General features: G+C 41.1%; 2 protein-coding genes across 6 annotated transcripts in view; one reads left to right on the top strand and one right to left on the bottom strand.

Moving 5' to 3' along the window:
• Positions 1-2,016: 2,016 nt before the first annotated feature.
• rgs20 (regulator of G protein signaling 20) overlaps positions 2,017-25,731 on the bottom strand; it is a 35,563-nt gene continuing 11,848 nt past the window's right edge. Inside the window, exons 1-5 of one of the 4 annotated variants that reach the window (XM_057856929.1) lie at positions 17,638-17,766; positions 10,620-10,786; positions 10,394-10,468; positions 10,091-10,325; positions 2,017-4,097 (exon numbers count right to left, since the gene is read on the bottom strand). In XM_057856929.1, coding sequence (XP_057712912.1) covers positions 3,909-4,097; positions 10,091-10,325; positions 10,394-10,468; positions 10,620-10,783 — 663 coding nt within the window. In that variant the 5' untranslated portion in view covers positions 10,784-10,786; positions 17,638-17,766 and the 3' untranslated portion in view covers positions 2,017-3,908. Of the gene's footprint in view, positions 4,098-10,090; positions 10,326-10,393; positions 10,469-10,619; positions 10,787-14,279; positions 16,449-17,637; positions 17,767-25,731 lie in introns of those variants that run through there. The other 3 variants (XM_057856930.1, XM_057856928.1, XM_057856927.1) reach the window with 3 other exon arrangements.
• atp6v1h (ATPase H+ transporting V1 subunit H) overlaps positions 17,177-25,731 on the top strand; it is a 77,727-nt gene continuing 69,172 nt past the window's right edge. For both annotated transcript variants that reach the window (XM_057856923.1, XM_057856926.1), the window contains exon 1: positions 17,177-17,194. The gene's annotated coding sequence lies outside the window, so the exon portion shown is untranslated. The remainder of the gene's footprint in view (positions 17,195-25,731) is intronic.

The following is a 25,731-nucleotide window of genomic DNA, read 5'->3' on the forward strand; positions in this document are numbered from 1 at the left end:
GTTAATTGGCTCTAAGTAAAGCTTGTCATAAATTTATCGCATCAGCCGGGTCGGCTCTCAAGCTCAATGAGTACCAAGTCACATCTCCAGGTCCTCCTCTGAGAACCTGGGCAAAAAAATTATGTGCACCCCTGTATATAGGTCATATAGATTGTCTTCCCATATGTTGTAAGGCTAGAACTGACCCGACCATTATGAAGTGAATTCCAGTACTTTCGTTATGTTCACACTTAAATTGACCCCTTTTCACTTATTGAATGTGCCAGTCCATTTTTTTCCCCCTTCAAACGCATGGTTGATTGGCTGATAACTTGACCCCCCCCCCCCCCCCACACACACACACAGAATTCACAGCCCGACACAAAAACAACATGCAGCCTCCTACGACCCCTTCGAAGACGATGGATATTACAAGTTTTTTTCCGCCAGCAGCAGCCACTGTAAGTAATGCAAAAAGACGTCAATGTTGTGGAGGTGGGGAACACACCACTAATTTTGCTACTGATAGTCCGACCTGCATCAGTTACCATAACATTAATCAGTGTGAATTTCTCTAACTCGAGGAGGAAGCTGGGTTGAGTGAAATATCCTCCTGTATGTTTGTTTTCTACTGTTATCGTTAATTAAACTGTAGTGAAGAAATGTAGTGAACTAAGGATAACCCCCCTATAAATAGTTAATTGCTGATTAAAAAGTTTGTATTTCTTGTGTATGTTAGTATAATTTGTGTTCAAATATTGCAATTTAAACTTGCTAATAAAATCCAGACATTTTTCTGGAAGTTTTCAAAATGTTTCTTTAGTAGTTTTTGAAAACAATGGTTTGAATCGAACGGTGTATCACCTGAAGCAATACACATGAAGGTTAGTTTAAGTTAATACCAGATTTATTTTGCATTGGTCATTTAGCCTATCAATTAATTAGGTCCATATTAGTGAGAAATGTAGCCCTGACCCCTGTTCACCCAGTCTGTTTGGTCTTATAAATGTCCCGTCCCCAGCAAAAAGTGTACATGCAGGTTATGCTGTTACAACCCCTAGCAAAAAGTATGGAATCACCAGTCTCGGACGAACACTCACTCAGACATTTTATCATGTAGAACAAACTCGGATAAAAAGCTTGAAAAAAAATGATGAATTAGTTCAAAAGTGCAACTCTTTAGAATTCAGAAACACTAAAAGAAATGAATTAAAAACATTGTGGTGGTCAGTAAATGATAATTTTATAGAGCAAGTGAAAGGAAATATATATGGAATCACTCCATTCTGAGGGAAAAAATATGCAATCATGAGAAACAAACAAAGAAATAACAATCAAAACACATCTCGAGTATTTATTAGCACCACCTCTGGCTTTTATGACAGCTTGCAGTCTCTGAGGCATGGACTTCATTAGTATTCTACATCAATTTGGTGCAAATTCTCTTTGATTACAGTTGCCAGATCATCCTTGCAGGTCAGAGCCTTGCTGTGGACACCCCCCCCCCCCAATTTCCATCACATATTTTCAATAGGGTTGAGATCTGGGCTATTTGCAGGCCATGACATTGACTGGATGAGTCTTTCTCCAAGGAATGCGTTAACAGTTTTAGCTCTGTGGCATGATGCATTGTCATCTTTGAAAATGACATATTTTCAATTGAAGGGATAAGAAAGCTGTCTAAAATTTCCATGTAAACTTGTGCATTTATTGAAGATTTAACCACAGCCATCTCCCTAGTGCCTTTGCCTGACATGCAGCCCCATATCATCAAGGACCGAGGGAATTTTCATGTTTTCTTCAGGCAGTCATCTTTGTAAATCTCACTGGAGCAGCACCAAACAAAAGTTCCAGCATCATCACCTTGTCAAGAATCTGCATTGGACAAGTGTTTCTGAATGCTAAAGAGTTGCACTTTTGAACTAATTCATTATTTTTTTCAAGCTTTTTATTGAGTTCGCTCTACATGATAAAATGTCTGAGTGAGTGCAAGTCGGAGCCTTGCTGTGGACCTTTTTTTTTTTTTTTTTTCCCCCCCCAATTTCCACCACATATTTTCAATAGGGTTGAGATCTGGGCTATTTGCAGGCCATGACATTGACTGGATGAGTCTTTCTCCAAGGAATGCTTTAACAGTTTTAGCTCTGTGGCATGATGCATTGTCATCTTGGAAAATGACATTTTCAATTGAAGGGATAAGAAAGCTGTGTAAAATTTCAATGTAAGCTTGTGCATTGAAGATTTAATCACAGCCATCCCACCAGTGGCTTTGCCTGACATACAAAGTCAAAAAATGACATATGATCAAGGACTTGGGGAATTTTGATGATTTCTTCAGGCAGTCATCTTTGTAAATCTCACTGGAACAGCACCAAACAAAAGTTCCAGCATCATCACCGTGTCAAGAGTCAAGAATCTGCATTGGACAAGTGTTTCTGAATGCTAAAGAGTTGCACTTTTGAACTAATTCATTATTTTTTTTCAAGCTTTTTAACTGAGTTTGTTCTACACGATAAAATGTCTGAGTGAGTGCTCGTGCGAGACTGGTGCTTCCATGCTTTTTGCTTAGGGTTGTATATCGTCCCTACCAATGTTGAGACAAAACCTATGCCCTTGCTTTATTTGAACTCGGTGTCATAAGACGTCATAATTATGAGAAGACACTGTCATGAACCTTAATTATTGCTTATGACAGATGTCATTAAGTGTCCTATCCCTAACACAGTTCCTAACCTCAACCCAAAGACATTTAAAAACATCTCAAATTGTATAAGTAGGCCTGACGATATTGGAAAAACCCTATCATTGCGATTTGGGGGTGGGGGGTTGTGATTCGGTTCTTAAACCGAATTTCCGTGTAAATCGGAATTAACCCTTTAAGTACCCCAAAATACCGTATTGGCCCGAACATAAGACGGCCCTGATTATAAGACGACTCCCTCTTTTTCAAGACTCAAGTTGGAAAAAAGACTTTTTGAACACCAAATTAATTTTCATACAGAAAATAATTACAGTACATCCGAAAAAAAATGATTATAACAATATATTTGAGAGAAAAAGCATGTTATTTTGCCTCATTCAAATCAAATGCAATAAACACCGTCGTCTTATATTCGGGCCAATACGGTAACTATCCAAAAAGTCCAGTATTTTGTTTAATGATGGTGGATACACTGCCCTCTGGTGACAGCGTTGGGTCTGGCTGGACTTGGGACTTGTCTGAGATGTTTCAGCAATAATAATAATAGTGCAATAAATGTGATTTGTTCCCAACAACCAAACGGAATATATTTTGAATATGTTAAAAGAGGTTACAAAGATAAAAAAAAAGTCTTAACAAAAGGAGTTGCCAAGTCACACGTACCCAAGAGTTTAGGTTCTTTGAAAAAATACAAATAAAAAAACACAAGATGAAACCAAGGTCAAAGGCTGCTGCACACCCCCCACAAAGCTGCCTGCAAAGTCCAGCTGGCGTGTCCCCTTTGCCTTTGAACTTTGATTCTCGTCACGCAGTTAAATATCTCCACGTCAAATACCCACAATTCCATTTCTACTATTTACAAACTCATAAATATATATATATATGTCGTCTAAAGTAGGAATCATTTACCCCTCCCTGTCCCATGAGAAAACCATTTTTTAAAAATGTCAACTAAAATAGATTTTTTTTTTTTTCATGAAAACAGCAAGGAGTAAAAGTATGAGAAGTTCCTTTGGAGTGTTGTGTTGCTATGTTGGAGTGTTAGCATTACTTTTGATGTGGAGCCCTCGCGAGATGCTGAGACCTGAGTGCTGCTGAGAATTCCCAGAGTTTTTGCGGGTGCCCGCTTGGTCGGCATCAATTCTGCACTGGACACAACAGAGTTGGAGAAAATTAAAAAAGAAAAAAAAAGTCGAAGTGGATCACAGGTCTTGATTTTCTTTTTTGTTTAAGATTCGGGCGACTGCTCGGACAGAGCGTTGAGCAGGTTTTTGTAGGCAGGAGAGTTCATGTAGCGTGGGTACGAGTCTCTTTGCATTAAAGTGTAAATCTGCAGCTGGGCGTCGTCAAACGTGTGTGACGTAGGCTCCTGCATGTTCCGGTTGATGGACTCCCGCACCCTGGAGTCCAGACTCACCTGTAGGGGATGAAAATAAACAACTTTTAGGAACTAGAAACTGCAATGTCTGGAGAATTTACTCTGGCTGTGTGGAGATACAGATCTTAGCCCCGCCCAGGTTGGTTTGGGGACATTTCGGGGACAATATCAGGTCACTTCCTGTTGATTTGGGGGTCACATCCTGGTCATAACAGGTCACTTCCTGTTGATTTGGGGACATTTCGGGGACATGTCCCCATATGCGTGAATAGAATCGGGGACATTTAGGGGCGTGTCCTGGTCATATCAGGTAATTTAGGGGGCGTGTCCTGGTCAAAACAGGTCATTTGGGGCATGTTGTGGTCATATCAGGTCACTTGGGGACATCTGGGGGGCGTGTCCTGGTCATATCAGGTCATTTGAGGACATTTGTAGGGCGTGTCCTGGTCATATCAGGTCATTTGGGGGGCGTGTCCTGGTCAAAACAGGTCATTTGGGGGCGTGTTGTGGTCATATCAGGTCACTTGGGGACATTTGGGGGGCGTGTCCTGCTCATATCAGGTTATTTGAGGGGCGTGTCCTGGTCAAAACAGGTCATTTGGGAGCATGTGGTGATATCAGGTCACTTGGGGACATTTGGGGGGCGTGTCCTGCTCATATCAGGTCATTTGAGGACATTTGCAGGGCGTGTCCTGGTCATATCAGGTCATTTGGGGGGCGTGTGCTGGTCAAAACAGGTCATTTGGGGGCGTATTGTGGTCATATCAGGTCACTTGGGGACATTTGGGGGGCGTGTCCTGGTCATATCAGGTCATTTGAGGACATTTGCAGGGCGTGTCCTGGTCATATCAGGTCATTTAGGGGGCGTGTCCTGGTCAAAACAGGTCATTTGGGGGCGTCTTGTGGTCATATCAGGTCACTTGGGGACATTTGGGGGCGTGTCCTGCTCATATCAGGTAATTTGCAGGGCGTGTCATGGTCATATCAGGTCAATTGGGGGGCGTGTCCTGGTCAAAACAGGTCATTTGGGGCCGTGTTGTGGTCATATCAGGTCACTTGGGGACATTTGGGGGGCATGTCCTGGTCATATCAGGTCATTTGAGGACATTTGCAGGGCGTGTCCTGGTCATATCAGGTCATTTGGGGGGCGTGTGCTGGTCAAAACAGGTCATTTGGGGGCGTATTGTGGTCATATCAGGTCACTTGGGGACATTTGGGGGGCGTGTCCTGGTCATATCAGGTCATTTGAGGACATTTGCAGGGCGTGTCCTGGTCATATCAGGTCATTTGGGGGGCGTGTCCTGGTCAAAACAGGTCATTTGGGGGCGTCTTGTGGTCATATCAGGTCACTTGGGGACATTTGGGGGCGTGTCCTGCTCATATCAGGTAATTTGCAGGGCGTGTCATGGTCATATCAGGTCAATTGGGGGGCGTGTCCTGGTCAAAACAGGTCATTTGGGGCCGTGTTGTGGTCATATCAGGTCACTTGGGGACATTTGGGGGGCATGTCCTGGTCATATCAGGTCATTTGAGGACATTTGCAGGGCGTGTCCTGGTCATATCAGGTCATTTGGGGGGCGTGTCCTGGTCAAAACAGGTCATTTGGGGGCGTGTTGTGGTCATATCAGGTCACTTGGGGACATTTGGGGGGCGTGTCCTGGTCATATCAGGTCATTTGAGGACATTTGCAGGGCGTGTCCTGGTCATATCAGGTCATTTGGGGGGCGTGTCCTGGTCAAAACAGGTCATTTGGGGGCGTGTTGTGGTCATATCAGGTCACTTGGGGACATTTGGGGGGCGTGTCCTGGTCATATCAGGTCATTTGAGGACATTTGCAGGGCGTGTCATGGTCATATCAGGTCATTTGGGGGACACGTCCCATTGATATCTGGTCATTTCCTGTTGATTTGGGAACAATTGTTTTTTTTTGCCATTTAAAACGACTGAGAAATTTGGACGTCCATGGCCGTCCAAGGCATCGACTTCCATATTCGTCAATGGAATCGGGGACATTTGAGGGACATGTCCTATTGATATCTGTTTATTTCCAGTTGATTTGGGGACATTTGTTTTTTTGCCGTTGAATATAAATGGGAAATTTGGACGTCCATGACCGTCGATGGCATCGACTTACATATGCGTCAATGGAATCCAAGTACTTTGGCATTAATAGAATCGACATAAATGGACGTCACTGGCAAGGACGTGCATAGCCGTCATTAAGCAATTGTGTACTTGTGCGTCAATGCAATGCAAATGACATTGGAAATGAATGGGAAATTTGGACGTCCATGGTCGTCAATGGCATCGACTTACATATGCGTCAATGGAATCCAACTACATTGGCATCAATAGATTCGACGTACATGCCTGTCAATGGCATCAATGCAATGTAAATTCCATTGGAAATTCCATTGGAAGTGAATAGGAAACTTGAACGTTGGATCCCATTAAAAACGAATGGGAAAGTTTTTGGCAAATTTCCTGGAAACCCCAATTAGGAAAAATAAAGCACAAAATAGACTGTTTTGGTAGAAAATAGACTGGGTGTGACAAAATATCGAAAGGTTATCGATATGCTCATGCCAAAAATCGAGATATGGTTTTATAGGGATCCACGGATAGAAAGACTTGTAGTTCTTAAAAGATAAATGGTATTATAAGTTATTCTATTGATATTTGATATTGAAAGATAACCCCTCTTGGTGTTTTCGTTTTTATACAATTTGTAAAATTAATTTAACTAGCAGGTGGCCATTGTTGGTGATGTCACATGGTTACGCTGCCGGGCTTCCAGAGTATGACTCTAGCGACATAAACATGTCATCTGTTCAACCCTTTCAATTTGCACCCGAGAGAAACATTAATGAGCATGACAGCACTGTTGATATTTCACAAAAGGAGCAGCAAAAGCAAAATGAACAGGAAAGACGGGATGAGACAAGACGAGAGTAGGACAAAAAAAAACGATGTTCAGCCAAAATGTGCTACACCGGCGAAATGTCTAAAGGAGGCGAATTTGACACCCAAAGTACTACAACTACTACTAGCTCGTTTGTTTAGATCCGGGGTAGCCAACTCCGGTCCTCGAGGGCCCCTATCCAGCTTGTTTTCCATGTCTCCCTCCTCCAGCACACCTGACTCAAATAATCAGGATCGTTATCAGGCTCCTGCAGAGCTTATTGATGAGCTGATCATTTGATTCAGGTGTTTTAAAGGAGGGAGACATGGAAAACAAGCTGGATAGGGGCCCTCGAGGACCGGAGTTGGCTACCCCTGGTTTAGATGCATACACACAGATCATACTAAAGATGCCTTCAGAAAATATTTTAACGTAGTGATATCAAATAAGGGAGGTTTAAAAGTGCTACGTGACTATTGTGGTCAACGAATGAACAATCCGCTTTAAAGCTACCACAAGAAAACACCAATGCTTCAAAGTATGAGAGGCAAACACATGCAAAAATATTTTGAGGCAATGAAAAGGCAATAAAAGACTCGATGAAAACTAGGGCTGTCAAACGATTCAATTTTTTAATCGAGTTAATCACAGCTTAAAAATTAAATAATCGTAATTAATTGCAATTCAAACCATCTCTAAAATATGCCTTATTTTTCTGTAAATTATTCTTGGAATGGAAAGAAAAGACAAGGCTATATACATTCAACATACTGTACATAAGTACTGTAGTTGTTTATTATAACAATAAATCCACAAGATGGCATTAACATTTTTAACATTCTTTCTGTGAAAGGGATCCACGGATAGAAAGACTTGTAATTCTTAAAAGATAAATGTGAGTTTGTATATTGTGACTAAATCTTGCCATCTAGTGTATTTGTTGAGCTAAACGAAGTGTTTGAATAGAGTTTGCCCAAATGCATGATGGGAAGTTGGGCAACCATGACTGTCAGTGGTGGCTGCAAATGGTATATCTTCTCTGCGTTGTGTTCAATACAGGGTGTTAGGAAAAAGATCATCTGTCATTCTTCCCCACGTCGCTCGCCATAATAGATATAATTGTTGTGGAAGAGATGCCAAAGCTTTTGCCAATAAAACGCACAGCTCCAATGAACGCCTGTGTCCACTCCCCTCGCTTGTCTCTGCCTCTTCGCTCTCAATATATGTAATACGGCGCCATTTGTAGTCTGTTTGCGGCAATGCGTGAGTGGGTCGTTCCGCGCATGTGTTAAATGCGTTAAATATTTTAACGTGATTAATTTTAAAAATTATTTGCCGCCCATTAACGCGATAAATTTGACAGCCCTAATAAAAAACACATAGTAAGTAGTAGTCACTTTTAAACGATGTGCGCATGTGTTGGATGTCTCACCGCATAGAAGGAATTGCAGTAAGCCAGTAATGTTCTAGTGACAGTGACAAACTACAGCGGGGCAAATAAGTATTTAGTCAACTACCAATTGTGCAAGTTCTCCTCCTTGAAAAGATTAGAGAGGCCTGTAATTGTCTACATGGGTAAACCTCAACCATGACTGACAGAATGTGGGAAAAAAAACAGAAAATCACATTGTTTGATTTTTAAAGAATTTATTTCCAAATTGGTGGAAAATAAGTATTTGGTCACCTACAAACAAGCAAGCTTTCTGGCTGTCAAAGAAGTTTAACTTCTTCTAACGAGGTCTAACGTGACTCCACTCGTTACCTCATTATCTGTATAAAAGACACCTGTCCACAAGCTCAGTCAGTCACACTCCAAACTCCACTATGACCAAGACCAAAGAGCTGTCGAAGGACACCAGAGACAAAATTGTAGACCTGCACCAGGCTGAGAAGACTGAATCTGCAATAGGTAAAACCCTTGGTTTAAAGAAATCAACTGTGGGAGCAATTATTAGAAAATGGAAGACATACAAAACCACTGATAATCTCCCTCAATCTGGGGCTCCATGCAAGATCTCACCCCGTGGCGTCAAAATGATAACAAGAACGGTGAGCAAAAATCCCAAAACCACACAGGAGGACCTAGTGAATGACCTACAGAGAGCTGGGACCACAGTAACAAAACCTACTATCAGTAACAGAATGCGCCGCCAGGGACTCAAATCCTGCACTGCCAGACATGTCCTCCTGCTGAAGAAAGTACACGTCCAGGCCCGTCTGTGGTTCGCTAGAGAGAATTTGGATGATCCAGAAGAGGACTGGGAGAATGCGTTATGGTCAGATGAAACCAAAATAGAAATTTTTGGTGGAAACACAGGTTCTCGTGTTTGGAGGAGAAAGAATACTGAATTGCATCCGAAGAACACCATACTTACTGTGAAGCATGGGGGTGGAAACATCATGCTTTGGGGCTGTTTTTTCTGCAAAGGGATCAGGACGACTGATCTGTGTAAAGGAAAGAATGAATGGGGCCATGTATCGAGAGATTTTGAGTGAAAATCTCCTTCCATCAGCAAGGGCGTTGAAGATGAGACGTGGCTGGGTCTTTCAGCACGACAATGATCCCAAACACAGCCAGGACAACAAAGGAGTGGCTTCAAGGTCCTGGAGTGGCCTAGCCAGTCTCCAGATCTCAAACCCATAGAAAAACTGTGGAGGGAGTTGAAAGTCCGTGTTGCCCAACGACAGCTCCAAAACATCACTACTCTAGAGGAGATCTGCATGGAGGAATGGGCCAAAATACCAGCAACAGTGTGTGAAAAGCTTGTGAAGAGTTACAGAAAACGTTTGGCCTCCGTTATTGCCAACAAAGGGTACATAACAAAGTATTGAGATGAACTTTTGGTATTGACCAAATACTTATTTTCCACCATGATTTGCCAATAAATTCTTTAAAAATCAAACAATGTGATTTTCTGTTTTTTTTTTTCCACATTCTGTCTCTCATGGTTGAGGTTTACCCATGTTGACAATTACAGGCCTCTCTAATATTTTCAAGTGGGGGAACTTGCACCATTAGTGGTTGACTAAATACTTATTTGCCCCACTGTATATTACATTAAGGCAATCCACTCTTTTAAAAGCAATACTGTTGAATAGGTCAGTATCGTTGGTGAGTAGATAGATAGACCTCTTTTGGCGAGAGGATGGAGATGTAGTCCTCGTAGATGACGCGGGCCTTTTCCTCCACGGAGCCCTTGTTGCTCTCCTTGGCGAATTCCTGGCAGGCGAGCCAGAAGAGCATGTTCTCCTCGCTGAATTCGGTGCGCAGGAACTGGCGGAAGGAATTGCGTCCAGCCGGGCAGCTCATAAGCTTGTCGAAGGATTGGCCCCACGAGCGCACCTCCTCCAACGTGGGTTTGGGGCTGCAACAAAACAACACCATTGGTCACCGAGCTACCGCATGGCAAACGACGGGGTCAATTCCACCCACCAGTCTTCACAGTCGGAGGTCCCTTCCTTGACGTCGTACGATGCCTTCCGATTCCTTTCGTCTCCGTCTTCGTTCCTAAGAACAAGACAGACACAGTAAGTACTGTATTACATTACTTCCTTTCTTCCCAGACTGTGCCCTCTAGTTGGTTGTTGGGGTCCGGCAGGGGGTTGCGGCAATGCCTGGGCGGTGGTGGGGGATGGCATAAGGGGATTCAGGAACCTACCAGGAACAGCTACAACAGCAGCACCAGCAGAAGCAACAGGCGTTGGATCCCCGCTGGTTGGCCTGGCCCAGCTGGCCCTGGTGGGCCGGTGCAGTCCCCCCCGCTGCCGATTCCTGCTGCACCGACATCTGCCTCTTTCGCATCTCCATCGGCTCTGATCCCATGGGCTGCGGGCAGGAAAAAAAAGACAAGTAGTAGATGTTGAGGAAGCGCAATTATTGACTTTTATTTTCTACTTTTGGCTCACACTGCGAATGATTGGAGGATGAAGAAAAGAAGCTGAAGGGCTTTTTTGTTGCGTTCTGACAATAGTATTGTTTAAAAACCATGCAAGTGCAAATGATATTTGCACACCCATATTCCAAACACAGCAGGAAATCAGGTACTGTATTTTGCATTGAATGTTGAAAAACATGTCATTTTAGTCGAAAACCAGCATGCACGTTTCAGATCATTGTACCGAGGCATTTAGTTGGATCCTCCTCAAAATTGGTGAGACTCTTCATGAGACATATGAGATGTTAAGTTATCAAAATGGTGAGTTTTCATTCAAGGGCCTGACCTGGGCGGGGTAAGTCGGGCGTTTTTTTGGGGTTTAGGGTTAGGGTTGATGGAGCCAGCTGGCTTTGGGAAAGAGGTGGGGAACACCCTGAACTAGTCGCAACCCAGTGCAAGCCAATCACGGCAGAAATTAACACAACCCTTCACATTCACACCTACAGGCAATTTCAGGTCTTCAATCACGATAAGGCTGTATGTGTATGCATCGTATTTACAATTCATTAAATTCGTATATTTTATGTGATATGTGCATATACATAAACAATAAAATAAATAAGGCTGTCAAACGATTAAAATTTTTATTCGAGTTAATCACAGCTTAAAAATGAATTAATCGTAATTAATCGCAATTCAAATCATCTATAAATATGCCGTATTTTTCTGTAAATTATTGTTGGAATGGAAAGATAAGACACAAGACAGATATATACATTCAACATACTGTAAATAAGTACTGTATTTGTTTATTGTAACAATAAATCAACAAGATGGCATTAACATTAACATTCTGTTAAAGCGATCCATGGATAGAAAGACTTGTAGTTTTTAAAAGATAAATGTTAGTACAAGTTATAGAAATTTTATATTAAAACCCCTCTTAATGTTTTCATTTTTATAAAACTTGCAAAATTTTCAATCAAAAACTAAACTAGTAGCTCGTCATTGTTTATGGTGTTGAAACCCATAAAATCAGTCGCACCCAAGTAACAGCAGAGGGTGACAAAACACCAAAAAACACAAGTAACAAGTGGACATGACACTGTGCTGTCATTTTAATCTGTTTGAGCGGGGCATGTGCGTTAATTGCGTTAATTTTTTTCAAGATGATCACGTGACGATGACGAGCTAAAAACGTGGCTTGGGAGAAGAGAACATCAGGATACGAATGCCAGTATTTGTCTGACAAGACGACAATGAGACGAAAATGCAACATAGGTTATATGCAGAAGTAGGTAGTAACTGTGCGCGGAGTTTAAAGGGGCGCTAGGGGAGTATACCCCATCATCACCCGGTGGCCGAAAATGTCATTGCATGTAATTGACTGTCCTATATATGAATTTAAAATGAAGACTTTGCCGGTAGAATGCTGTCTATAAAAGTTGTAAAGCAATAAAACAAACAATAAAAATGATTGAAATGAACAAAAAAAATATTTTTATAATGGGTCAAAAATATTTTTTGAACAGATCATGTGACTAGCACCTTAGAGACGGTCATTTGCTTTGCTTAGCCAAAACCACTGAGGACAGAAGATGTAAGATGGATATACAGTACGTAATTTTTTCAAACCTAAGCTTTCAAAAGCAACAAAAACTACTGAGCAAGACGCCTTATCAGAGGGGGCCAAGCTTTATTTAGTAATAGCCGAAGACTGCACACGCTCATGTCGGATTTAAGCTTGGATTTACTTACGATTGGATTTAACTACGAAAGCTGTACCACATACAAACAGGAACGATTGTCTCTGAAGTGAGTTGTTCGAGAATTCAAGGTAAATATTATATTTTTCGTACCAAGTATGCGTGATTGAAGCATTTATTCGCAGGAATTTTCTTGTTTGTTTACACATGGAGGCAGCTAATTTTCGTAACTGACTAGCCTCATAGTTTACTTTTAACCAGGAATCGAGACTGTTTTACGTCCATATCTGTAAAGAATTCAGGGATTTAAGCATTTATCCACAAGAATTTTCACCAGAAAAGCTCTGTTTACGCCAGGCGGCTGCTAGCCTCATCCGCTATCATCGTAGCATTGTACTTCGTCAATATACGTAAAATAAACGCTAACTGCACTGTTTATTTACTTTTAACCAGGAATCAAGACTGTCTTACATCAATATCTATGAAGAATTTGGGGATTTAAGCATTTATTCACAAGAACTTTTGCCAGAAAAGCTCTGTTTACGCCAGGCGGCTGCCAGCCACATTCGCTAACGTAGTAGCATTGTACTTCCTCAAAATACGTAAAATAAATACTAACTGCACGGTTTCTTTGCTTTTAACCAAGAATCAAGACTGTTTTACGTCCATATCTATGATGAATTCGGGGATTTAAGCATTTATTCACAAGAATTTTCGCCAGAAAAGCTCTTTTTACGGAGGGCGACCGCTAGCCTCATTCGCTAACAGTATATAGTGTATAATGATAAAAAAAGAATATTCTATTCTATAATAAGTTGTGATTGTATATATAATTTATTAATAATCTATTTAAGTATTATTTACAACAGGCCCGGATCTAGGTTTACCCACCAGAGTGGGCACTAAGAAATCTTGAGGAGGCACCCCCAATGCAGGCTTTTTTTTTACCCTCTGCATTTCTCTGGGCTTGGGACCGGCGCAAGTTGGACACTGGTTTGTGTCCCGTTGAGGCTGCATTAATTTTTGGGGGGGTTTATTTGTTTTTTTTGTTTGTTTTGTTTTGTTTTTTTCATTCATCTATCAACTTATTCTTGCAGTCGGCGTGATGTCACGATGACGTCATCTCGCATAGCAACGTGTCGCCATTTTGAGATGGAGGCCATACAGGTAACGTTGTCTGACATTCATATATTTCAGCTGTGTTTTGCATCTTTTTTTCATAAAAACGTCTTAAACATAACTTATTATTATCACGAGTCACTGCCGACAGACGCAAGGAGGCGATACAACTTAAAATTAGCGTCTATTAGCCTGCAAATCTGCCCATACAAAGTCGCAGCTGATAGCTGGATAAACAATTCAAAGGAATTCCCTGCAGTGGAGTTCGGAAACATCTACAACTACCTCATAAAGTCACCCAGTAAGTTGACTTTTATGAATTACGTGGAATATGTACTGTGTGGAACTAAGAAAACTGGTAGTATATACGGAGTAATTATTTCTGCCGTAACCGGTAATTCGCCTCCAAGCGTTATTCAGCCGTGAACGTGTCACAGCAAAATAACCAATTCCCACCAGGCCAATAATATACCAATTGACCGGTTAGAGCAGTTCACGGCAAAAGACCAATAACGCTTTGCGAGTTGTCGGTTACGGTAATATTAACCACTGCCTACTCTATTGAATCTTAGCAGCTAATTGAGGCAACAACAAAAAAAATCGATTAAAGTTTACTCACCAGTAATAAAATGTCGGCTGCAAACGTAAATGTGCCTGGATTTAGGTTCCCACTGGCGAGAATGGTCCACGGAACCGTCTTCTTTTACTGTTCCTCGATTGATTGCTTTCAGCCATTTGCTAGTCCTTTTCTTCTCACGAGGAAGAATGAAGAACTTCAAATGCGGCTCCGAAGTCTTCCTTGTGTTACAACCCGCAACACGGCAACTTTTAGTCATTCCGACGGAAAAAAAGACCGCAAATAAGACAAAAGTTCAACGTGTTTGTACTACAATGCACGACAGAGCAACTGCTTGTGACTCGTGTTTTGCCCCCATTTCAATATGGCGACGCTTTGTTGTGGCTGGTGACGTCAAAAATGCCCGGATGTCCGACTGCGAGAATGTGTCTGGAGGAGAGAGCGGAAGCCCGTGGATAACAAATGAGGTTGGAAAAACAGCTTGTTTTGGTGATTGCTTGTTCGGCCTGGGTGCGGCCAACAGTAACCGTTAATCCTGCAATAAAAAAGTAGGTGACACCACCTCTCCGTGCGTTCTCTATATCCAGTGCGACGCTACAATAGATATTCCCGACTGTGCCGTCACGATAGTCGTGGCTATGAACACCTTTCTCGTATCAACGACTCTGCAGACGTGGCTTTGTCTAAGCAGGTTTATTAACACTCAAAAGGGTGAAACTAAAGAAAACAGACAAAACAACACAATCAAAATATGCACAGTATATTAAATCGCATATGTACTGCCCTATCTGTAGCAAACTGCATATGAAAATATGAATAAACCATTGGCAGAGCGCCCAAGACGCCATTTTGCCGACCCTCTAACTCGTGGGTAATTAGCAGTGTTGTTAATTTTACTTTAAAAAAGTAATTAATTACAGTTACAAATTACTTCTCCCAAAAAGTAATTGCGTTAGTAACTCAGTTACCTGAATGTAAGAGTAATTAGTTACTTGGCAAAGTAACTAGTGATATATTTTTTTATTTTTTTTTTTATTGAGAAAAAAAAACATATCACGCAATGTGAATTTTAATGGGTTTGGGGGACAATTGGCCCTAGCCCAATTCTTTACCCTCCACTTAACTAGACACAAGGGTATTGCGATAACTAGATAGTAACCTTTGCCATGTGTGGAAGTCATTTAAAGTTGTGAATCAACCGTTAAAGTTGTTAAAATTGCTCCCGTTATTGCATTAGTTCCCTTCTGTCTACTTTAAACATAAAAGTTTAAAAACCGTTTCATCATTTAAAGATAGATTTAAGTTAAGATTTTGCCGATTTAGAAGCATTTTAGATTTAAAAAAAAAAAAAAAAAAAAAGTTACTTAGGTGCGCTAGGAAGGATCTCTACATTAGAGCCTTCCTGAGAGGTTTACTGCTTTAAGATGGCGGCTGTTTACTAACGCATGTAGTCTTTAAAACATGTTGCCAATGCAGCTGTGTCTACCATTTGCATCTAGTTCTATAATGTGATATCTACCGTGTCATGTGGGCGTAGTTTGTCGGCTATGGCTACAGTCAGGTAGCATCGCGGTTGCAACGGCGTCTTCCCCACTCCTGCTGTGCTCTCTCGTCTCCGTGAGTCCGTTTCTCTCATACTTTTATTGTTCAATCAACTTAGTAACGCATAGTAACCCACGCCTTTCCCGCCTCAGTAACGGTAACGGCGTTGCCAAGATGAGAAAAGTAATTAATTAGATTACTCGTTACTGAAAAAACAACGCCGTTAGTAACGCCGTTGTATTCTAACGCCGTTATTAACAACACTGGTAATTAGCATATCACAAGTTACATGCCAAGTGAATCTGTCTCACTTTTTTTTTTTGCACTGAAGTACACACAGTTCACATATTTTCGTTTTTAAACACATTTAAACAATACATACCGGCGATGCAACCTCAAATTCAAGGCAAAATGGTCAGAGATGGCGCGAACTGACTGCGCCCATCGTCGTGTGAGTCTCTACTGAACAACGTCACTTCCGCGTTGCAGTTTCTTTCAAATAAAGTGCGCGTGAGATGCAGTAAATTAAGGCATCCACTAGATGATGCTAATAAGACGTAATAAAAGCAATAAAACTCAGGTATTCAATCACAAAACCCATCAATATTTTATGCATAACAGAACACCGACATTTTGATTGGGTGGGCACGACTCACGTCTGGGTGGGCCGTGCCCACCCTGCCCCCCCCATACATCCGGCCCCGATTTACAATTGATTCTGCATCTTTTCCTCAAGTATTAAGTTTCTGATGTTAAATTCAGTGATTTATTAGCTGTTGAAAACTTGCAGTAAATTAAAAAAAAAAGTTGCTATTTTAGTCAAAAACTTATATATGTTAAATATTGCTATTGATCCTGACAATATAGGTGATTGTCTCTGCATTTGGCGATTTTTGTGCATCTAGTGTAAAATCTGAGACTTTTATAGCCATTTTAAGTTGTGTTATACTTATATAAAAAATAATTAATCGGGATTTTGTAAGGGAACGACTTTGTATTTTTAGACGTCACCGCTCATGGAGACCCATATATGGCTAAGGTAAGTGCCTGTTTTGGTTTTAGGTCGTTAGCAGCTTTGGTTTTGTAAATATTTGAATTTGAAGTTTTTGAAAATAAGCCCCCTACGAATCGGCCCGAGCTGCACAATTACAATGAATGAATCATAATGCAATAACTATTTAATATTTTGACATTCTATTTCATGTCATCAATACATGTTTTCAAACATTACAATACCACAGAGCGCTGTTTTTGCTCAAAAGATTAATGGCATTTCCGTACACTTAATCTATGGACGACATTCTCCAGATAAATGACAATATATTCTGTTTGATTGATTTTTTTTTTTTTTTTTTTTTTTTGCAGTTAAATGCTGTGAAAGGCCCTAACATGCCAACAAAAGGTGTCATCGGCAGGTCAGACACTAACAAATCCTGTCATATTATTTATGTAACACACTACCTGACACGAGGGGGGTGGGGTGGAGTGGGGGTGAATTGCTGTATGCTTGGAAAAGATGGATGAGGAGGAGTTGATGTATGCAGGGATGCAATGGATGCCACGTTATTTGGTCTTTCCCCAAAAAATACAATGAAATACACGGGTGCACGTCTTCAAACCTGATTGAATGGTGAAGTGGAGGGAAAAGGAATGGGGGGCGAGGGGTGCATAGTATGCACCCGCACTGCACTGGCTTAATCATTGCAAGCAAACGATGCCTCTCTATTCGCAAATCTTCGCAAAAAGGGGGATTTAATGCCCCCCTCCTCCACACTTCTCCTCTTCATTCCTCTTCTTCAATCCAGCATCCTCCATTCTTACCGCGCGCACACACACACGCAAGACGCGCAATACTTACAATTCCACCATGTATGCACAGCGACAAGCGGTTAAAAGCAGATAATTTGGATAAATGGACACGCTGCTGTTGAATACATCCGATGGCAAAGCGGTTGTTTCCCCCCCTCACCACCTCCTCCTCCCCGACCGGCTGCGCCGAGTCAGTGCGCATGCGCACTCCCTCCCGACTCGTAGTAGCCCCGACCCCCAGTGCATCGCGAGGTCTATAGGCGCGATCGAGAGTGTGTGATCGCGCGCGCGCGAGAGAGAGAGAGACACATTGCCCAGATCAGGGAGGTCGACGAGAAAGAGCGTAGGTTTGCATAGGGACCGTATGGACATAACACTATCAACTTTTCAGGATGCTGAAATTGTCCCCACCAACTTTTAAGCAACCTTATTTGCATTATATAATAGCTTCAGTTATATAGGTCATTCAGATTGTCTTCCCATGTTGTAATGATAGAATTGACCCGACCATTTTTCAGAGAGACAGCGAGAACCAAAAGTGGTATTTGCCATGTGGCAAAAATTTTTTGCCATGTGGCATTTTTTTTTTTTTTTTTTTTTGCCATGTGGCATTTTATTTTGCCATGTGGCAAATTTGTTTTGCTATGTGGCATCTTTTTTTGCCAAGTGGCAAAAACATTTTGCCATGTGGCAAATTTTTTTGCCATGTGGCCTTTTTTTGCCGTGTGGCTTTTTGTTTTGCCATCTGGCAAAAATTTTTTGCCATGTAGCAAAAATTTTTTGCCATGTGGCATTTTTTTTGCCATTTGTCAATTTTTTTTTTTTTTTTTGCCATGTGGCATTTTTTTTGCCGTCTGGAAAAATTCTTTTGCCATGTGGCATTTTTTTGCCATGTGGCATTTTTTTTTTGCCATGTGGCATTTCTTTTTGCCATGTGGCATTTTTTTGCCATTTGGCAATTCTTTTTACCATGTGGCCTTTTTTTGCCATGTGGCATTTTTTTGCCATTTGGCAAAAATGTTTTGCCATGTGGCATTTTTTTTTTTTTTTGCCGTGTAGCAAAATTTTTTTTGCCATGTGGCATTTTTTTTGCCATGTGGCAAAAATTTTTTGCCATGTGGTTTTTTTTTTTTTTTTTTTGCCATGTGGCAACCTTTTTTTGCCATGTGGCAAACATTTTTGCCATGTGGCATTTTTTTTTTGTTTTTTTTTTTGCCATGTGCCATTTTTTTGCCACGTGGCAAAAATGTTTATCCATGTGGCAAAATTGTTTTAACATGTGGGATTTTTTTTCCATGTGGCAAAAATTTTTTGCCATGTGGCAAATTTTTTTTGCCATGGCAAAAAACACTTTTGGTTTTCGGCCCTGCTGCATTTTTAAGTTGATTAGAGCACAGTGATCCCTCTTTTTTCGTGGTTAATCAGGACCAGAACCCACCGCGATAAGTGAAAATAAAAAGTAGCGCCCCCTCCCTCAAAAAAAAAGAAAAAAAAATTTTTTTCATATTTCTTTCCATGTGTTGTAAATATAGAATTGACTCGACCATTCTTAAGTGAATTACAGCAGTGTTTTTCAACCTTTTTTGAGTCACGGCACGTTTTATACATTGGAAAAAATCTTGTTGGACACCACAAACCAAAAATGTTCCAAAACGATTTTCTGTACAGTAGCCTATATTTAATTATCAAATAATTTCTCAGAATGCATACTTAATCAGTGTGAAACTTGAGCCTGTTTAGATGAACACAAAGTCGATATCCTTATTCTTCAACAGCTATCAGTCTTTCTGTTTTTTTTTATTTTTTTATAGCAGTTAGGCTTGAAAAAGCTCAGAATTATCAGACGGGGACGTGAGCAATGTCTTCAACCGCATCAGGGCCGAGCATATCGCAGATAATGGCTTTGCAGGCAGGTAGTATTAATTAATTTCTGTCACGGACCACGGTATGGGACTTTTTGGATTTAGCAACAAGTTAAGCAACAAGGTAACTGGCTTTGAGGGCTTTCTCATATACCTTTGTCGTTTTTCTAAAAAAAAAAAAAAGTTGCCTGTTTCTGTGTTTTCACAAAGGCAAACAAAATAGTCCATCGACTTGTTTTGAAGCGATGGGTGTCTCCTTTGGAAATAACGTTTAAGCTTGCATGGCACACGGGGAGGATTGATGGTCATTACACATTGGATAAAATGGAAATGACATTTCCGTGTATATCAACACTTGACGATTCTAATCAAATGATGTACAGTAGACAGGCTGGGGTCCACATTGTCGCGGACAGCAAGGTGTCTGATGGCTAAAAATCCGAAGTTTTTGAATGCGACACCAGCAATACCTCGCTCATCTGCACGCGACCGCAACCGTCTACCTACTCCTTCCTTCCAACTGCAACGCCTGACGACAATAAAAAAAAAAAGCGACATTGGATAATTTGTCGCGGCACACCTGACGATCTCTCACACGCGGCACAACGGTTGAAAACCACTGGTCTTAGTTATATTTTAGTCATCTCAAAATGTGTTTGTCTTCGTCTAGTTTAAAACTCAAGACTAATTTTGTGTAGTTTTAGTTGACGTGTAATAAAACTATTTTCGTCTGTAAAATGAAAAAAAAAAATTATACCCACCAGGACGCCACGAACTTTGTCAAAAAAAAAAGTTGCCTGAGAGTTTTAGAAGATGCTCACCGTTAGCAATAGCCTGATGCTAACGCTACAAGTTATATTTAGTGTGTGATGATCTCTCAGCAGAGTTTAAGAGGACACTCTCCGTTAGCAACAGCGTGATGCTAACGCAAACGTGGATGCTATGCTAACGCTACGAGTTCCATTTAGTGTGTGATGATCAGACAGCACAGACCTTTAAAGGCTAAAGCAACATTGCATATTCTCTCTTCTTGCCAAGAAAAGAAGACTAATCTTAGGGTGTGAATCTCAAAACAGGCAATGGGAATACTGGAGAGGACACAAGTGGGTGAATTGAGGGGAGGCGCAGACCGTCAAATTAGTAACACAACGAGACACAAATTGTGAACATGTGGCAAAACCTATGGCGCATTTTCGTCTCGTTCTTGTCTCATCAAGACGAAAACTGGCATTTGTGTCGTTATGTTTTCCTCTCCCAATAATCATTTTAGCTCGTTATTGTCTCGTCATCGTCATGAAAAAATCGTTCGTCGACGAAATATTTTCGTTATAGTCATCGTTGACGAAAACAACACTGATTGTAAGGATAGAATTGACCCAACCATTTTTAAGTGAATTACAGTACAGTGAGCCCTCGTTTTTCGCGGTTAATAGGGACCAGAACCCGCCGCGATAAGTAAAAAACCGCGAAGTAGCGCCCCCTCCCTTTTGTGAATGTTCAATGTATTTACTCAGATTTACAGCATCATTGGAAAGAGATACAAATAAGACATGTTTTTTTCCACTTTTTCTTTCTAAGTATAATTAAAAAAAAAAAAAAAAACTTATGAAAATATATCTATGTTTTTTTTGGCAGCCATTTTTAAATTTCAGTTTCAGTCTTAGTCTTTTGGACGAAAATACTATTAGTCTTAGTCATATTTTAGTCATTTCAAAATGTTTTCGCCTTCGTCTAGTTTAAGTCAACGAAAACTCAAATTTCGTCCTGTTTTAGTCAACAATTCTGAAAATGTTTTAATGTATAAACTTCAAAAGTTTATAGATGAAAGAATCGAACCTTCTAGCCAGACTAACGGAATCGCGCCAGCCGAACCACCGGACACGTGCTGGCGCAGCTCCAACGGCACAGGCCGGAAGGCCAAACTCTGCGCATTCACCTTAGTTTTAACCCTTTGTACAGACTCCATTTTGAAAGGTTTAAGAGGGCTTACCAAAAACAAGATGACAATTTATTCAGGTCGACAGCTATAAAAACGGCAAGGCGAAACTGAAACATTCAGGCGGGGAGGCAAGGTCATCCTATCACACGTCAACAAAAGGTTCCCAAAAAAAATGACAACATTCAGTCTTTTGAAGGCTCTCGCTGGGCGGGCCGTGGGCAGGAAGAAGGATGCGTTTGGGCGTTGTTTAAGATTATTGTCCGTTTGTGGATTGGACAGGAGGATTCGGGAGTTACTGTTGTCTGTGCAAGGGTTGTGGATTTTGCCACCTCAGCATCAAAGGGGCTCTTGGAGTCTTGTCAGTTGTGTTATCAGTTGGATATCGGGCGGTCTCCGGCGTTCCTTGGGTTGGGACAGAGCGTCCCGCCATTTGTTCTGAGCTGTCCGGGAGAACTGATTGCGATAGTTGGTGCATCAGTTGCATGACGCACCCGCTGGGCTTCCGTGATAAGAAGGCTTTGTTTATCTCTGATGCCCTATATTCTCCTTGTTTTCCTTAAACTACTGGATAAGTGCTATTTATTTTATTTTTGTGTGTGTTAGAGTAATCCAAACAGTCAATCAGTAAATATGAGAAAAGATACTATTCCCTGGTTGGATTATATTAAGTGTGTTAGAATAATGCAAACAGTTAGACGGTGCCTACGGGAAAAGGTACTATGTCCTTCAAAGGTTTCCAACAATTTCGAATCAACATGACAGACGAGCACATAACTATAGACTAGAGTCTACAAGGACATCACAGTTTTCATGATGATAATACACACTCAGCAGAAATACAGCACATTATTTGAAATTAATTAAACTCACCCCGTTTTCCAAGAGTTTAAGAAGACACCGAGTCACTGCGCTAAATGCTATTGCTAACGCGAACGCTATGCTAACGCTACAAGTTATTATAGTACATGGTGATCACTCAGCAGAGACCTTTAAAGGCTAAAGCAACATGGCATATCTAGCCAAGATAAGACAGCAAAGCTTACCAAGCAGTACCTGACACGTTTCACAAAATGAGTGGCAACAGTGAATATAACATAGCTCATTTAACATGGCTGAATCCAGCTGCTGCCTGTTAAGACCAACATAAGGTACAGTGGGGCAAATAAGTATTTAGTCAACCACTAACTGTGCAATTTCTCCCACTTGAAAATATTAGCGAGGCCTGTAATTGTCAACATGGTTAAACCTCAACTATGAGAGACAGAATGTGGGGAAAAAAACAGAAAATCACATTGTTTGATTTTTAAATAATTTATTTGCAAATCATGGTGGAAAATAAGTATTTGGTCAATACCAAAAGTTCATATCAATACTTTGTTTGAAGTACCCTTTGTTGGCATTAACGGAGGCCAAACATTCTCTGTAACTCTTTACATGCTTTTCACACACTGTTGCTGGTATTTTGGCCCATTCTTCCATGCAGATCTCCTCTCCTCTAGAGCAGTGATGTTTTGGGGCTGTCGTTGGGCAACACGGACTTTCAACTCCCTCCGCAGATTTTCCATGGGGTTGAGACCTGGAGACTGGCTAGGCCACTCCAGGACCTTGAAATGCTTCTTACGAAGCCACTCCTTTGTTGCCCTGGCTGTGTGTTTGGGATCATTGTCATGCTGAAAGACCCAGCCACGTCTCATCTTCAGTGCCCTTGCTGATGGAAGGAGATTTTCACTCAAAATCTCTCGATACATGGCCCCATTCATTCTTTCCTTTACACAGATCAGTCGTCTTGGTCCCTTTGCAGAAAAAAAGCCCCAAAGCATGATGTTTCCACCCCCATGCTTCACAGTGGGTATGGTGCAATTCAGTTTTCTTTTTCCTCCAAACAAGAGAACCTGTGTTTCTACCAAAAAGTTCTATTTTGGTTTCATCTGACCATAACACATTCTCCCAGTCCTCTTCTGGATCAACCAAATGCTCTCTAGCGAACTGCAGACGGGCCTGGACGTGTACTTTCTTCAGCAGGGGGACATGTCTGGCAGTGCAGGATTTGAGTCCCTGGCGGCGCATTGTGTTACTGATAGTAGCCTTTGTTACTATGGTCCCAGCTCTCTGTAGGTCATTCACTAGGTCCCCCCGTGTGGTTCTGGGATTTTTGCTCCCGGTTCTTGTTTTCATTTTGACGCCACGGGGTCAGGAGGGAGTTGAAAGTCCGTGTTGCCCAACGACAGCCCCAAAACATCACTGCTCTAGAGGAGATCTGCATGTGATTTTCTGTTTTTTTTTTTTTTTTTTTTTTTCACATTTTGTCTCTCATGGTTTAGGTTTACCCATGTTGACAATTACAGCCCTCTCTAATATTTTCAAGTGGGAGAACTTGCACAATTAGTGGTTGACTAAATACTTATTTGCCCCACTGTATGTTTGTGTTTGAGCTAATATGTTTGTTTATGCCTTCGATATTTAGTTTAGAAGTACAGTATATTTAGATTTTTTTTTTGTGGGAATATGTGTTTGAATGATTTGTTAAGAGCATTGTAAAAAGAACTTAAAAAAAAACAAAAACAAAAAAAACAATAGCATTTTATAGCATTTAAGATAGTGGACTTTTGCCAATTGTTTTTTTTAATTGTACTTAGAACCTCATTTATTTATTTTTCATATCGTTTGAGCCTACGCTCAGGTATATAAATTTTTTTAATGAAAGTGCAATTCTGCATCGTTTGAAGAAACACTCCGGAATTTTCTTTAATATTTGCATATTCGCAACTAGTGGTATGAAAAAGTATCTGAACCTTTAGGAATTTCTCACATTTCTGCATAAAATCACCAAATGTGATCTAATCATTGTCAGAATCACAAATATGAAAAAACTGTCTGTTTTAACTAAAATCACCCAAACATTTATAGGTTTTGTATATAATATATCCACTCACCGGCCACTTTATTAGGTACACCATGCTAGTAACGGGTCGGACCCCCTTTTGCCTTCAGAACTACCTCAATTCTTCGTGGCATAGATTCAACAAGGTGCTGGAAGCATTCCTCAGAGACTTTGGTCCATATTGACATGATGGCATCACACAATTGGTGCAGATTTGTCGGCTGCACATCCATGATGCGAATCTCCCGTTCTACCACATCCCAAAGATGCTCTATTGGATTGAGATCTGGTGACTGTGGAGGCCATTTGAGTACAGTGAACTCATTGTCATGTTCAATAAACCAGTCTGAGATGATTCCAGCTTTATGAAATGGCGTATTATCCTGCTAAAAGTAACCATCAGAAGTTGGGTACATTGTGGTCATAAAGGGATGGACATGGTCAGCAACAATACTCAGGTAGGCTGTGGCGTTCCACCGATGCTCAATTGGTACCAAGGGGCCCATAGAGTACCAAGAAAATATTCCCCACACCATTACACCACTACCACCAGCCTGAACCGTTGATACAAGGCAGGATGGATCCATGCTTTCATGTTGTTGACGCCAAATTCTGACCCTACCATCCGAATGTCGCAGCAGAAATCAAGACTCATCAGACCAGGCAACGTTTTTCCAATCTTCTATTGTCCAATTTCGATGAGCTTGTGCAAATTGTAGCCTCAGTTTCCTGTTCTTAGCCGAAAGGAGTGGCACCCGGCGTGGTCTTCTGCTGCTGTAGCCCATCTCCCTCAAAATTCGACGTACTGTGCATTCAGAGATGCTCTTCTGCCTACCTTGGTTGTAACGGGTGGTTATTTGAGTCACTGTTGCCTTTCTATCAGCTCGAACCAGTCTGGCCATTCTCCTTTGACCTCTGGCATCAACAAGGCATTTCCGCCCACAGAACTGCTGCTCACTGGATATTTTTTCTTTTTCGTACCATTCTCTGTAAACCCTAGGGATGGTTGTGCTTGAAAATCCCATTAGATCAGCAGTTTCTGAAATACTCAGACCAGCCCTTCTGGCACCAACAACCATGCCACGTTCAAAGTCACTCAAATCACCTTTCTTCACCATACTGATGCTCGGTTTGAACTGCAGGAGATTGTCTTAAACCATGTCTACATGCCTAAATGCATTGAGTTGCCGCCATGTGATTGGCTGATAAGAAATTAAGTGTTAACGAGCAGTTGGACAGGTGTACCTAATAAAGTGGCCGATGAATATATATATATATATATATATATATATATATATATATATATATATATATATATATATATATATATATATATATATATATATATATATATATATATAGACACAGACACAAACATTCTGTTTGGCTCTTATACAATCACATTTTTCATTATGTTGGGTGCTTTGGCTCTCTTTGTCAAAAAGGTTCCTGACCCCTGAG

The sequence above is a fragment of the Corythoichthys intestinalis genome, chromosome 14, assembly GCF_030265065.1.
Source record: "Corythoichthys intestinalis isolate RoL2023-P3 chromosome 14, ASM3026506v1, whole genome shotgun sequence".
Lineage (NCBI taxonomy): Eukaryota > Metazoa > Chordata > Actinopteri > Syngnathiformes > Syngnathidae > Corythoichthys > Corythoichthys intestinalis.